This window comes from Poecilia reticulata, chromosome 22 (assembly GCF_904066995.2).
Source record: "Poecilia reticulata chromosome 22, P_reticulata-male-v2, whole genome shotgun sequence".
Lineage (NCBI taxonomy): Eukaryota > Metazoa > Chordata > Actinopteri > Cyprinodontiformes > Poeciliidae > Poecilia > Poecilia reticulata.
The window spans coordinates 3,143,834-3,158,104 of record NC_088851.1 but is presented as its reverse complement, the minus strand read 5'-3'; the positions used below and the strand labels follow the sequence as shown (position 1 = coordinate 3,158,104).

At 40.6% G+C, this 14,271-nt stretch overlaps 2 protein-coding genes across 3 annotated transcripts in view; both read left to right on the top strand.

Annotated features, from left to right (window-relative positions):
* Positions 1-3,800, top strand: part of sec23a (Sec23 homolog A, coat complex II component) — a 20,287-nt gene extending 16,487 nt beyond the window's left edge. For both annotated transcript variants that reach the window (XM_008398713.3, XM_017302632.2), the window contains exons 14-20: positions 325-478; positions 571-648; positions 737-898; positions 1,502-1,588; positions 1,662-1,817; positions 2,926-2,991; positions 3,065-3,800. In XM_008398713.3, coding sequence (XP_008396935.1) covers positions 325-478; positions 571-648; positions 737-898; positions 1,502-1,588; positions 1,662-1,817; positions 2,926-2,991; positions 3,065-3,154 — 793 coding nt within the window. In that variant the 3' untranslated portion in view covers positions 3,155-3,800. The remainder of the gene's footprint in view (positions 1-324; positions 479-570; positions 649-736; positions 899-1,501; positions 1,589-1,661; positions 1,818-2,925; positions 2,992-3,064) is intronic.
* A 1,214-nt stretch (positions 3,801-5,014) lies between these two features.
* On the top strand, positions 5,015-8,766 carry clec14a (C-type lectin domain containing 14A). Its single transcript, XM_008398710.3, has 2 exons — positions 5,015-5,448; positions 6,871-8,766. The coding sequence occupies exon 2, from the start codon at positions 6,906-6,908 to the stop codon at positions 7,974-7,976; it is 1,071 nt and encodes a 356-aa protein (XP_008396932.2). The 5' UTR covers positions 5,015-5,448; positions 6,871-6,905; the 3' UTR covers positions 7,977-8,766.
* Positions 8,767-14,271: the final 5,505 nt, after the last annotated feature.

Here is a 14,271-nt window from a genome sequence, read left to right as displayed (position 1 = left end):
GTATAGGAAGTAGAAAAGTAGATCGGTGCGTCCTTAGTTCTGTCCTAACATGAGTGAAGCATGCTAACTGAAACATTGGAAATCTGATCACGTACTAATATTACTAATATTAGACTTCATGTCTGTCTTTGTATGTTTATAAACAAGAAAAAATGTTTTAAAAACTCAAGAGCCTGAGCCTCTCATTCAGATGTGACAGAAAATAAGAAGCTGTCATGAAAATATTATTTTCTTGCATCCCTTTGTCGCCCACATTCAGCTTCACAAATTTCCAAGTGTTGTGCGTTGTGTACGTGTCTATTTACAGCGTTATTTTTCTTTCAGCTGGGCTGATGCTCAGACTCAGATCCAGAGCATAGCGGCATCGTTCGACCAGGAGGCGGCAGCCATCTTGATGGCCAGGTTGGCGGTTTACCGGGCAGAAACGGAGGAAGGACCTGATGTGCTTCGATGGTTGGATAGACAGCTGATCAGACTGGTAGGAAACGGTGTCTACATAATAACGCATTTTAATTAAATATTTAAAAAACAACAAGATCTAACCTCTTGTTGCTCGATGTTTGTGTGCAGTGCCAGAAGTTTGGTGACTATCACAAGGACGATCCCAACTCCTTTAGATTTTCGGAGACGTTCTCCCTCTACCCTCAGGTGACCTGCATGTCGCCCTAACCGTCACCGCCCAGCTGTTCTGTCCTGCTTTCCCTAAATGTCTTTTATTTATTTTTCTTCCTTCCAGTTCATGTTCCATCTGCGGCGCTCCCCGTTCCTGCAGGTGTTCAACAACAGTCCTGATGAGAGTTCCTATTACCGACACCATTTCAACAGGCAGGACCTGACCCAGGCCCTCATCATGATCCAGCCTGTGCTGTATGCCTACTCCTTCAACGGCCCACCTGAGGTAACGAGCCTCACAGTTTACCGTTTAAAACAAGTTTCTGTTTCACAGAGGGCTCCCATTATGTCCCTCAAAGGCCTCCATCAAATCAGATCCGTTGATGTGATAAGCTTCCAGATGATAGATATTATTCTTGTGAGTCTTTTTTGAGCTGTAAATCATGTTATACTGTCATATAATCATCAGGATTTTTTTTGACTCTTTCATTCACGGTTGAGAAATCCTTTCATCTCCCTGGCAACCATTCAGCTGTGCAAGATGCCTGAATGGATCTAGCACCGCCTTTGAGGCGTAGCTCCTCCTCCCTCTCCTGCTTCTAAAAGGAAATAATCTGTCCTGCTTTTAACAGTCCGGCTGGACAGACTGTCTCGTTGTGGACTGCTTTCATTCTAGCTCAGGGTTTGCTGATGCTTTTCCACCTCATCCCCTGCACAGGGAGCTTTAATGTTGTTGACCTGCTGACTGATAAGAGTGTGTGTGTGTATGTGCGTGTGTGTGTGTGTGTGTGTGTGTGTGTGTGTGTGTGTGTGTGTGTGTGTGTGTGTGTGTGTGTGTGTGTGTGTGTGCATGTGTGTGTGTGTGTGTGTGTGTGTGTGTGTGTTTTAGCCAGTGCTCTTGGACAGCAGCAGCATCCTGCCGGACCGAATTCTGCTGATGGACACCTTCTTCCAGATCGTTATCTACCATGGAGAGGTACGAGCTAATTGGAGGAGGTGTGTGTGTTGGCTCTAGAACAAATGTGTGTGTAAGCGTCCGTCTCTTTCAGACTGTGTCTCAGTGGAGGAAAGCTGGCTACCAGGACATGCCTGAGTATGAAAACTTTAAGCACCTCCTCCAGGCTCCGGCGGACGATGCTCAAGAGCTGCTGCACACTCGCTTCCCCATGCCAAGATACATCGACACGGAGCATGGCGGCAGCCAGGTGGGGGCGCTGTCGCATCCCCGCTTTTCACTCACACAGACTCGCATCTAACACAGGCGTTCAAGGTCATGAAGGGAACAAAAGAAAACCCTTTGAAATGATTAGAAATAAACAAAGATAAATTCAGAGTTTCTGAAAAATAAAAAGTTTTCTTCCACTGGTTAATACGGCAAAAGTAAAGAAACTGTTTCTCACCAGTGGATCCAGTCAAGTTTATTTTTTATAGAACATTTCAGCAACAAGGCAGTTCAAAGAGCTTTACATGATGAAAATATAACATAGTAAACAATTATGAAACAAGCTACAAGCATTACATTTTGTTATAGGCCATCATCAAGAATAATAATTATGAAATATATGAATTAACATTTCAATTACTATTAATCAAAGGAAACTAAGCAGGTGGGTTTTTAGCTTTGATTTATAATGACTCAGTATTTTGGCTGTTTTGCAGTTTTCTGGAACTTTATTCTAGATTAGATAAGCATCTAATCTAGATACATTTGTTAACTGAAATAAGTAAAGATGGCAATTAATGTGGAAAACCTATAACTAACTGGAACTATATTGTCGTTTATAAAACTACCTAAAGAAAATACTGAAAATCTAACTATAATATCCTTCGTGTTTGTGTTTATGAATCTATATATTTTTCAAGCTAATGTGAAATAGATTACTGCACTCCAGATTTTTTTGGCTCGCTAACGCTAGTCTGCAAAATAGCAACAGGAAATGTTGATATAAAACACCAGTCAGTTGTTTAATAATTGACAACATTTTTTGAAAATGGTTTCTTCTGCTCTGTCTTCATCATGCATACATAATCACAGTGCAATACTTTGACCTTTTTAAATTCTGCACCGAAATATTAACCAAAATATAAAAAATCTAAAACTAGTTTAGTAAAGACCAAGGTGAAACTAAGCAATATTTAACTAACAATAAAAACCAGCAAACGCACTTTAAAAACGAATTAAAACTAACTGAACTAGGCAAAGAAAAAGTCACAATGAAATAAAACTAATCCATAATGAAGAACCCAGAACTGTCCTGACCCGGTGTGTCTGTGTGATGGAAACACTGAGCAGAACCTTCTGTATGTTTTTAGGCTCGTTTCCTGCTCTCCAAGGTCAACCCTTCTCAAACTCACAACAACATGTACGCTTGGGGCCAGGTAAGGACCCCGCCGGTGACCTTTGACCTCAGCCGATCAGACAAAACGCTGACGGGGCTTGTTTTTTGCACAGGAGTCCGGGGCTCCCATCCTTACAGACGACGTCAGCCTGCAGGTGTTCATGGACCACCTGAAGAAGCTGGCCGTCTCCAGCGCTGCCTGACCCCGCCTGACCCCGCCTGACCCCGCCTCGTGCATGCGTTCGCTGCCTGAACCGAGCAACAAGCACTCCGTTTCTGTCAGTGTTACTTTCAGCAGCAGGTCCAGGATATTTCCACTTGTTAGTTTGTTTTCATTTTGCCGCTCCTGCGCCAGTCAGTAAAAATTCTCATCTAATCTAAACCCAGGCAGGTCAGGACCGCGCCTGCAGAGCAGTAAGCAGCTCTGGTGACTTTCTGTGTGTCAACTTTGCTTCATCTGAATGTTCCAAACATTTTAAGTTAGACTCTTAAAGAGTCTGCCAGCGTGACATCCAACAAAAACTCCAACTGTAACCTGTGAGCAGCATAGAAACCAGCTTGGAGTCTTTCAGTGAATGTATTGCTGGTTTATATTTCCATATTTGACTAATTTCACAAACTTTCAAGCAGCTGCTTTATAGTAAACATACAGCCGCCATTTTTCCCCTTATTGTTTTGGTTTTACAGTGTTTGTTTATATTTATGTGAACTAGTTTATGGTCTTCTCCTCAACTTTAAAAACCCATTTTCAATTCAGACACTAAGAGTTTTGCCCAGGCAAGTGAATGCATGTATTCCTGTCATTCTGTGTGTTTCATGTTTGCAGTAAAGCTGTGCTGTGGAGAGCCACTGACGTCTGTGTTTTCCTTCAGATTTAACCCAGGATATGAAAATGATCATGAGATGAAAGGTGAAGCTGCACTGCCCCCTCCTGAAATTTAAAGACAACGCCTGAATCCCTTTTTCAATAATTAATTCCTCTTTAACTTTGTCACCTAATTCTGGAACATAAACATAAGTAACAGCATTTATTGCTGTATATGTTGTAAACTGTCCTGGTGGTTATATATTTTTTTTTTGGCAAGACAATTTTATTTGACTGTAGTTTCAGCAACAAGGCTGCTCAAAGTGCTTCATATGATCACAATGAAAAGTAAAACAACAAACGAGCAAAATGGAAAATCATTACATCACAGTGGTAAAATAATAGAAAATGGTGACAGATTGAAAAACAGACTACAGTCTGATGTTCCTGTTAACTTGTGTATCAAAGGCAACTTTAAAACACCTGGAGCTGCTTAACTTATTCCTGATAACGTTCCATACTCGACCATCAAGTTCCATCCATGCTTGATGGAACTTTGTGTTTTCTCTCTAAACCTGAGTCTAATCCTCATTCATGTTCCCTCTGGAAACACCCTCCACATTTTTTTGATCTTTCATATTTAATTCCAAAAAAATACACTGAAGTTTGTTTTTACAAAATCATATGTGATTTTGTAAAAGTTCCAGGCGTCTTCAGTGATTCCAACGGTGCTCCTGTGTGCTGGCTCTCAGTGCTGATGCTGTTTACCAGTTTTGCTATGATGTCAAAGCCCTGCAGCCTTCAGAGCGCTACGCGTTAACACGCCCATTACATCTCTAACCATGAGAAAACCTTTGTCAGAAATGGCTTTCCCCTCCACGGCAGTACTTCCTGACATTCTTTGCACAGCGCCGCCTGGAAATGCCTAAGTCACCACTTACCCTATCGGCTTCCCTGCGCCTTTCCACTGTTTGTTCAAATCCGAGCTGTGAGCAAGTTTAAAGAGAATAAAAGAACGCTGATAAGACGTGTCCTCCACAGTGTCCTGACACTCGGAACGTGAAAGTTGCCGCAAAACTGATTTGTTTGCACTTCTACACGCGACATCTCATTAACACCATCTATTAGTGGACATGTCCTTTGTTAAACCCATGTGTTGAAAAGCAATGGAACAGGTGTATCTAATAAAGTGGCCACTGAGATTAAGGAAAACCCACCTGCTGCTGTCACATGTCCACTTCCCAGGATTCAACTGGGAATTACTTCAGCTCAGAAGATACTAAATCACAGGCCGAGGTTTTGGTCTGAATGTCTGAGTTTTTGTTCTGATTAGTTGACGGCGTCCCTGAGCAGGAAAACAGCTGACCGTATCAAGACCCAACACACTTCCTGTCCTGGAGCAGAGAGAGGGAGGCTACAGGGGGCTGCTGGGTGTGGGGGAGTGAAGCCAGAAATCTGCCAGCACAGCTACTGTGAAGGAGGAACCAGAAGAAAGAAAGAAGAGCTAAACTGGAAGAAGTGGAAAGAAAGAAGAGTTGTTTTTTTCAGATTCAGGAGGATAAAACTGTAAAGAGTGGAGGAGACACCAGCAGCTGTCCAGAGAAGACAATAACCTGAGAACAAACAGAGCAGAAAGAGGGAGAGGAGGAGGAAAAGAAACAACCGAATCAAAACCTGGAAGAGTAACTAACGGTATGAGAGACCAATTAACCAGACGGAATACAGATTCCTTTATTTCTGTATTCCATCTGGGTATTTTTTTGGTTTTTTTTGTGACATCTTCTTAGTAAAACTTCAGCATAGAAAACTGTTTTACATTGACACAAATAACGTGAGGAAATGATGTAAAGTGAGCGTGAAAGAATTTTTCGTTGCTTTTAGAAACTGATCATCCAGTCCAAACATTGTAAACCTAAATTCAGCTAATCTGACCGGCCATGACCAGAGATCCACGGCTCAGCAGGAAAATCTGTAGACAAGATCCTTTATAGAAAAAAGTAAAAAGAGCTCAAATTCTAAAGTTTGCAAAGAATAATGGGCAAAGGTTTCTTTCTAGATGTATAAAGCTAGTAGAGACATATTCTAAGTATTGACTCAAGTTCTGAATATAAATGCATGCGACTTTTTTTTATTTGTGAAACAAACCAAAAATCTTAACACCTACATATTTATCTACTTTGTCCTGATCCACATCGTGATCCCCAATAAACTTTATCACTATAACTTTACTCAGATGTTAAAGAGGCATGAACACTTATACAAAGTTCCACATCACTTCACACAAAACACACCACGATAACAAAACATGTGCAAATGTTCAATAAGTTAGAATCCACATTCAGGCTCATTTATCAGATAAAAATATCTTTTGAAGACAACCTTTAAACAGGTTTTAAACATTTCTGTATTAAAAATGCTTATTGGTCTGATCTAATGTGTCGATCTTAAATGTGTTTTCAATATAAGGAGAAAATCATCCTAATTAACAGGAATAAAGGTCTGTGTGTTGTTCATTTAGTGAATAGTTACTGAAATACATTTCAGTTAAACAGTTAAATGAGTCATTTCATGAATTTACATCCTCATAGCTTATGGAAATACTTAAGAAGAATAAGCAGATGGTTGATGATTCCATGGTACCTGGGTCTGAAATGGTTTGTTTACACTCAGTTAACCTGCTTGTGGCAGACGACCGTTCGTACTGAGCCAGGTTCTGCTTCTGCTGGAGGTTTCTTCCTGTTAAAGGGGAGTTTTTCCTCCCCACCAGAACCCTACCTGCATGCTCAGTACGAGGGATTTGCTGTCTGGATCCTGTTGCTTTGTTCTCGTCCAGGAGGGCTCTGGACCATCTGTTGGGTTTCCTTAGATAGTAACTTTTTTTTTTAGCTAATTTAAATAATGAATTGAACTTAATGCTCTGTTTGATGACTAGGATGAATTTGGTTGAACTGAAATTACTTTGTTTTTGTAAAGTGCCTCAAGTTAAATTGTGCCATATAAAAAAAAAAAGAATTCAAATGAAATAGTTGTAAATAAAACTGCGGGAACTAATTGTCCAATTGTCCTATTCCTGACCATCACGGCTTTAATAAGTAATTTTGCTTATTTTGACAGTGATATCATCACCAAAGGGGGCGGAGCTTGAGGAAATGGAATTTTGGCTCTGCTGCTGGTGGAGTTCCCTTTGGATGTTTGTCTTCCTGCTGAGAAATGTCTCCACCGACTTGTCCTCACACACCAAATACAGTCTGAGCAACAGCAAAGCTTCCTTTGACCAGGCCATGATGAACTGCCGTCCTGGTGTTCTGCCCTCTGTGGCCACCCAACAAGAGCTCCAGGAAATATTTCAGCTTCTCAACAAGTCAAAGTCATTTCAGGAAAACACCACCGTCTGGGTCGGGCTGAGGAAGCTTAAAAACGGATGCAGTACTGATGAACAACCTCTGAGAGGATTCAAGTGGGTAGAGAACGGCAGCCAGGAGGCCAGCGCCATCATATGGCTGGAGAAGCCGAAGCTGACCTGTGCAGGGCTCTTATGTGGGGCTCTGAGGCGACAGCATGTCCAGGCAGAAGTTACTTGGGGTTTAATCCCCACCAGCTGTAAAACCCACTACCATTTCATCTGCAAAGGGAGCGATGCGTATACTGAACTACAGCTGAAAACGAGCCAGACAACATCAAAACCCGCCTTGGCAACGTTCCGTCCTAACATCTCGATATCAGAGCCAGAATCTTGTGAGCATTCCAAAGACCTCAAGCATCACAGCATTCGCTCCCTGATGGCTGATTCCAGCAACGACAACAAAATCCTGGTTGAGTGTTGGTCTGCCGTAAAGTTATACCTGTTCTGTTCAGGAGTTCCTGCAGTTTGGAGAGTGCTGGATGGCTCCCCTGCTAATTTCAGCATCATCTGCCAGAAGTGTGAAAAAGGCTTCCAGAAAGACGACTCAGGGTTCTGCGTCGATGTGGATGAGTGCAGCACCGGGAACCCCTGCAAGCACACCTGCCAGAATACCGAGGGTTCCTACAGGTGTGTCTGTGCCGATGAGCAGGACTCCTCATGTCAGGATGTAGCACCAGCTACATCTGACAAGAAGTCACTGTCACACATCCTGATCCCTGTACTGGCTGTGGTTGCTGTGCTGCTGGTGATACTGGTAATCGTTGGCGTGGTAAAATGCTGCTTAAAGAGGCGCAAGAAGATGAAGACCAAACCATAAACAACAAGGAGTCCTATATATGCCACTGAAGACATTTTAAAGAGCTTTTTGATTTGAGGTATTATGTAAAATCAACCTTTTTTGAGCTTTACATCATGTTATGATGTTATTCATTCATCAAAAACATACCTGGAGTGTTGCTTTGATTCTTTCACGCATCTTTGAGAAATCCGTGAATCTCCAATGGCAACCATTGGGGTTGTATAAACACTTGCTCTCACAAAGCGCTACCTAAGATCCTCATTGAAGCTACAACCCCGAACCAAGCTTCTGCTCTACAGAGTACCCTTCTCCTACTCGGCTCCTCCAGACTGGGAGTCTGCTGAGCTCATCATACGAACTACTACTCAGTGCAACGCTACAAAGAACAGTTGTAAACAGCACAATGGAGGAGCATTTTTAAGATGACTTCTTGTAGGTATAGTATCGGAAAGAGCAGAAGCTTCTTAAAAAGACAGAAGTATCAAATTGCAAAGTTAAAGTTCTTTGTAAGTCATATTTTATATATACAGCATTCTGACAGTAACAGTTACTTAATTGTGCTGAAAGACGGCACTTTGTGCCTGAATACTGCCCCTTCAAACCTTACGGAATTACAAAATATAACTTTAAAATCATCTTACCTAATAACTTCTCCCTTATTGGTATGAACTGAAATGATTTTATTGTATGTTTTTCTGTAACTGAATCTGAAATGGGGGAATTAAAAATAAACTACACTGAAACTGAATTGTTTTGAATGGTTGTAAAAAATAAATAAATAAAAGCAGCACTCAACTAAATTTATCTGTAGTTGTGATTTATTTGTTAAATAAAGATTTGCTTTTAAAATCTTCTGTTGCATCTCAGATTATTTCAAATGTCTGCTCAGTTTCTCAAACAGTCAAAAAGAGAACAGTTTTCCTCATAACAAAAAACTCTCAGGTTTGTTAACCAGTTTCAGGACCCGACCAGAACCCCTCTGTGTAAATTACCTTGAGAAATAATGAGATTTGGTTATATATGAAAACAGGCTTTAATGCCGAAAAATGATCAAATGTTACATGTCAGACAAATGGAACAGGTCCAGAGTTCCATTCACCGTCCAGCGCTGGACCACACTGAGCTCAGGGATGGAACCAAGTGAGGCAGATTGTAGCGAGTTTAGCTTTTTATTCTTCTCTGCAATCTGTACCCTCCCTAAAGGGTAACCTAATCAGTTTCAGTCTGTTTACATATGACTGATGGCAGTCACACGTAAACATGGTTATGTAAGCTGCAGTGTGTGGATGTATGCAGATAAAAGAGGCTAAAAGAGACGGAGGAAAAGACAGAATCCCTAACATCCATGGTGCTCAACATCAGGGTGCTCAAACATTTTTGTGAGTTTAATGGTGAAAATATAACAAGGCCAAAAATCAGGAACGACATAATCAAATTTTCACAAGTGTTTGTCTTCTACAAAACAGGGATGTGTTTAGAAAATGGCTTCCTGTTTGCTGGAGCCCTGCACTAAAGAAGACAGGAAATGTTTCCCCTCAGACTGTCTTTATCACAGGGCGGCCGGTTGGAGCACGTCCACCATGTTCAGAGGCTCGTCCTCAACGCGGTTCTCCTGGGTCATTTGGTCATTGCTGCGTGTCTTCTCCACCCTGCTTCCTGTCAATTTACTATTCAATAAGGACAATTAGTGTCAATAAATAAAAAGAAAAGTCTTCGACGTTGCGTGGCGTATTGTTTAGAGCGGGGGCAATTCTAAACCTCGACGCGGCCATTCCGAGTTCCTTTTCCCTTCCTTTCCGATTTCTATCAAATAAAGGCTGTAAACTCAGAAATAAAATGCTGCCCCTCGCCTCCAAAACAGGCTTTGTCAAATGGGATGTCATGTGACTTTTGAAGGTTATCTGGCTTAAGCACCATTGTAATAATATCTGAACCCTACTGTCGATTCAAACGAACTGAAATGTGGAGCAACACAAAAGTATTAAAATCTTTCAAATGACTTTCTCTAAGTCTGCCACAGTTCCACTTCAAGCCTGTCTGGACCAATGGACAGTAGTACTTTTTGACGGGCCGTGTGGCTGGCCACCCTGGACACTATAACTTTAGGGTGTAACACGGGCACTTAAAAAAAGAAGCAAATTTTCTATTGTTTACTGAATATAGCCATACAGTACATCACTGGAGCCTAATGAGACTGAAGTTAGCATCTGAGTTGTAGATTCCTTTTCAGTGCTAAATTAAAGGACTATTCGGTTTTTTAAGGAACATTTGACGACGTTGGCAGTAATGGCATCTGTTTTCGCCAGTCGGATTCCACTGAGATTAATGTTGTTCTGGTGTGCGTGTTTACTACAATAATACTGGACTTTAATTTTCTCTGGTCTCATCCCTGACGACATGTTTGTCCACATGTCGTCAGGGATGTGGATGAACATCCCTGGGTGATTGCAATCCTGTGTGATAGCTATGCAGCAATCACACAGGATTGCTGTGTGATCACACATATGAGGCCTGCTGCTGCATAGATCCGTCTGACTGAAAATCCCTGAAAGTGTTTCATGTATTTACTTCATCCAGATCAGACTATTGCAACCCCAAATCGACTGGTATCCAGTTTAAACCTTTAATATCCAGAACTAATGATCTTGATTTATTTGAATTTTAATCAAATGCGTTTTATAGATTTAAACTGGAATTATTTACCTTCTCCATAAATTCCTTTACTTTTATGGTGAAATTTTGTTGCATAGATAAAATGAAATTATAATAAAACAGACTTATTTGTTCCTGCGGTAATGTCTCTACTTTAACTAGATGTGTAATCTGTTAGCTCTGTCGCCATCTGGTGGCAGCAGTTTACTGTTGCACCTCTTCCAGTGGACTTACTTCATCCACTGTCCTATGGTTTGTTCTAATGGATTTACAGAATATATGAATAATTTTTTCTCTAAATTCTCCCTAGGTGTGTGTGTGTGTGTGTGTATGGTTGTTTGTCCTGTCTGTTTCTGTGTTGCCCTGCAACGACCTGTCCAGGGTGACCCCGCCTCTCACCCAGAACGTTAGCTGGAGATAGGCACCAGCAACCCGCCCGACCCCACGAAGGGACAAGAGTGTTAGAAAATGGATGGATGAATAATCTCTCAATTGGATAAAGTGAAGTTTAGTGGAGCAGTTCGCTTTGTACTTTGTTGTCATTATTCTACATTTGTTAGAAAAATGCACATGTTAGGATGCCTGTTAAAGATAGATTAAGCTACTTTGTGTTTTTTTTAAATATTGTTTAAACTAGAACTCCTGGGATTGTATTTCAATATATTGTTTTGTTAAAATACACGTTTTCATTTTAATAGGCATGCTATTAAAAATAGATGTCTTTTTAAACCAAATGTTAAAGATTGATAACTACTGTACAGAAAATAACTGTGTTGTTCTGTAGTATGCAACTCTGGAATTAAATACCAACTGATGATATATTTAAATATATTAATAAAAAATTTTAAGGACAGCAAACAATGTAAGTTTGTGGCTGTGAAATGAATGTATTACCCCAGAATTAATTATGTGTTTAACATAAAATTACATGTTTTCTGACATATTTTTTTGACCATGTCATTTGTTTTGTTTTTATTTGATATAAAAAATTGTTTTAGTCATGTAATGAAAGATCCTAAACCAACCAACCAACCAACCAACCAACCAACCAACCAACCAACTAACTAAACTAACTAACTAACTAACTAACTAACTAACTAACTAACTAACTAACTAACTAACTAACTAACTGTGGATATGACACAAACAACATCTTCAATGCCAGAGAAAGGAATCACTTTGCTTAAAATAAGCAACTGAATATGTAAATCAACAAAATGAATTAAATGTGAATGTGACACCTGATCAGAGTGAAAACATTTTTCCCAGGAAGCCTTGAGTAAATAGTTTAATCATCTTCCTGTATTTTCTAACCCATGTTCCTGTTGGAAAAAGCTCCCAGAATCCCTCAGGCTGCCAGACATCAGGATGGTGAGTTCAGACTCACATTCAAAAATCCTTTATTAATCCCAAAGACAATTAAATGTTGTTGTAACTCATATTAATTCTAATTCCTCAAAGAGTTATTGTAGATACTAATGGCTTATGGCAGGAAAGATCTCTTGTAGCAGTCTGTGTTACAGTGAATCTGAAGAAGCTTCTGACAGAAGACTCTGTTTTCCCAAGACTGTCTCATGAAGAGGAGGGTCAGGGTGGCTCATAATTTTCTTGATTTTATAAATAATCAATAAAAATAAATAAATAATCGAGAAGGTTCAAGGTGGAGGGCCGGCCCTGACCTCCTGACCTGCTGAGTTAGCAGCATTTAGCTGCTTCACTGTAATAAATGCACTGAACTTATATGGCACTTTAACTGGTGAATCACAAAATGTATTAAACATGTAAAGGTTGTAAATATTACGCCTCTCCCTGTCTTCTAATCCTGAGGACAGAACTGAGAGGAGGTGCCAGCATCTCACCAGGCTGTCAGCTCTGCTCTGCCTGCTGAGCTGGACAATGTGGTCATATGGGGCAGCAGAGCAGGACGAGGCGCTGCTAAATGAAATTAGTGGAACAGGGATTACCTCTGTATGCTGTTGTTGATAACGGTTGGGGGGAAAAAAAAAGTGTCAAAAATACAATAAAAAATAAAACTAAAAGAAGCTATTGGATTTTTCTTGTGATGGAATGTTTCTATTTTTGTAAGACTTTTAGGAACCTGTTCTGTTTGAATCTACAGCGTTTGATTTGTCACTGCATGAAGGATGTTCAGCAGCAGCAGCATGATGTTGAAGAAAAACATGGTAACATTCTGCTGAAAAATAACGTTGGTATATGTTTTAAACAAGCACATCTTAAAAAAGGTTTGATTTCCAAAACTTTATTGAAAAAGCAACAACACATCATTTGAACAGGAAGACTTTTCTTCTTAGAAATAAAGTTAAACTGGACTCTTAATTTTAAAGGGGCAGTACTGTAATATAAAATAGACTCTTTTGAACTTTACATTATGTCATCATGTGATTCTCTCATCAAAACCATACCTGATTCTTTCATGCATGTTTGAGAAATCCTTTAATCTCCATGGGAACAATTTCTGCAAAACGCCTGAGTGGACGTAGCCCCGCCTTCGAGGACGCAGCTGTTTCCACGTTTCTGAGCTTCCGCCTCACAGCTGACTTTCCCTCTCAGCTCCTTCCGACTAGCCAGCAGCAATTAGCAAACACCTGACCATCAGCTGAGCTCGTTATAGGAGCTACTTCTCAGTACAAAGCTGGTAAAATCGTTGATAAAGGGTTAATAGAGGAGTTTCAGAAAGAGCCGGGCTTTTTAAAGTTTTTCAAGATGTTAATTATGACATCAAAATTTGTGTCATAAATGATATAGACAGCATTTTCCTAATAACTGAAGGTAACACAGTTCCTTGATTGTTCTATAAAAAAGGCACTGTGTGCCTGGAAAACTGCCCCTTTAAAGACTGAGTCTTGGTTTATTGTCTCAGAACGTGATGTGCAGGGTTGTGGTTAGAGCTGAGCTTTGGGTTGACTGGGACAGAAAACCACTGACAATCTGTGCTGTTCTAAAAATAATTTTAAAAAATAGAACAGCATGGTACAGTTTTATATGTGTGTGTGTGTGTGTGTGTGTGTGTGTGTGTGTGTGTGTGTGTGTGTGTGTGTGTGTGTGTGTGTGTGTGTGTGTGTGACTGGTATGGATAAGGCAGAGGTGAAGAGTTCAGCAGAGAAACAAAGCCCTCAACATGACTGTAATAACAGGCTGTAACACAAACTCACCTTTGTTGTTTCCGAAACAGGTACAGGTCACCTGGAGGTGAGCAGCTGCCACACACACAGCATAACCTTTGACTTAACCAGAACTCTTACACAGTTACACACACACACACACACACACACACACACACACACACACACACACACACACACACACACACACACACACACACACACACACACACACACACACACACACACACACACACACACACACACACACACACACACACACACACACACACACACACACGCTGCAGTGCTATGTTCTGACAGTTATTGCCAACATCCAAACAGCATCATGGAGCATAAAAAAGGATCCCATAGATGCAATTAAGACTGATTATGTTTTATTATTTATGAGTAAATCAAGAACACACACTTTATGATGACTTTTGTTCACCGCTGACGGACCAAACTTAAATAAAAGAACGTTTCCCTCACTGGAGGCTGGAGGCGCTGTCAGGCTGTGGAGCCTGTCAGTCTGGGAG

Excerpts from the sequence above, each read along its gene's own strand:
- clec14a (XM_008398710.3), top strand. The coding sequence starts at position 6,906 with ATGGAATTTTGGCTCTGCTGCTGGTGGAGTTCCCTTTGGATGTTTGTC.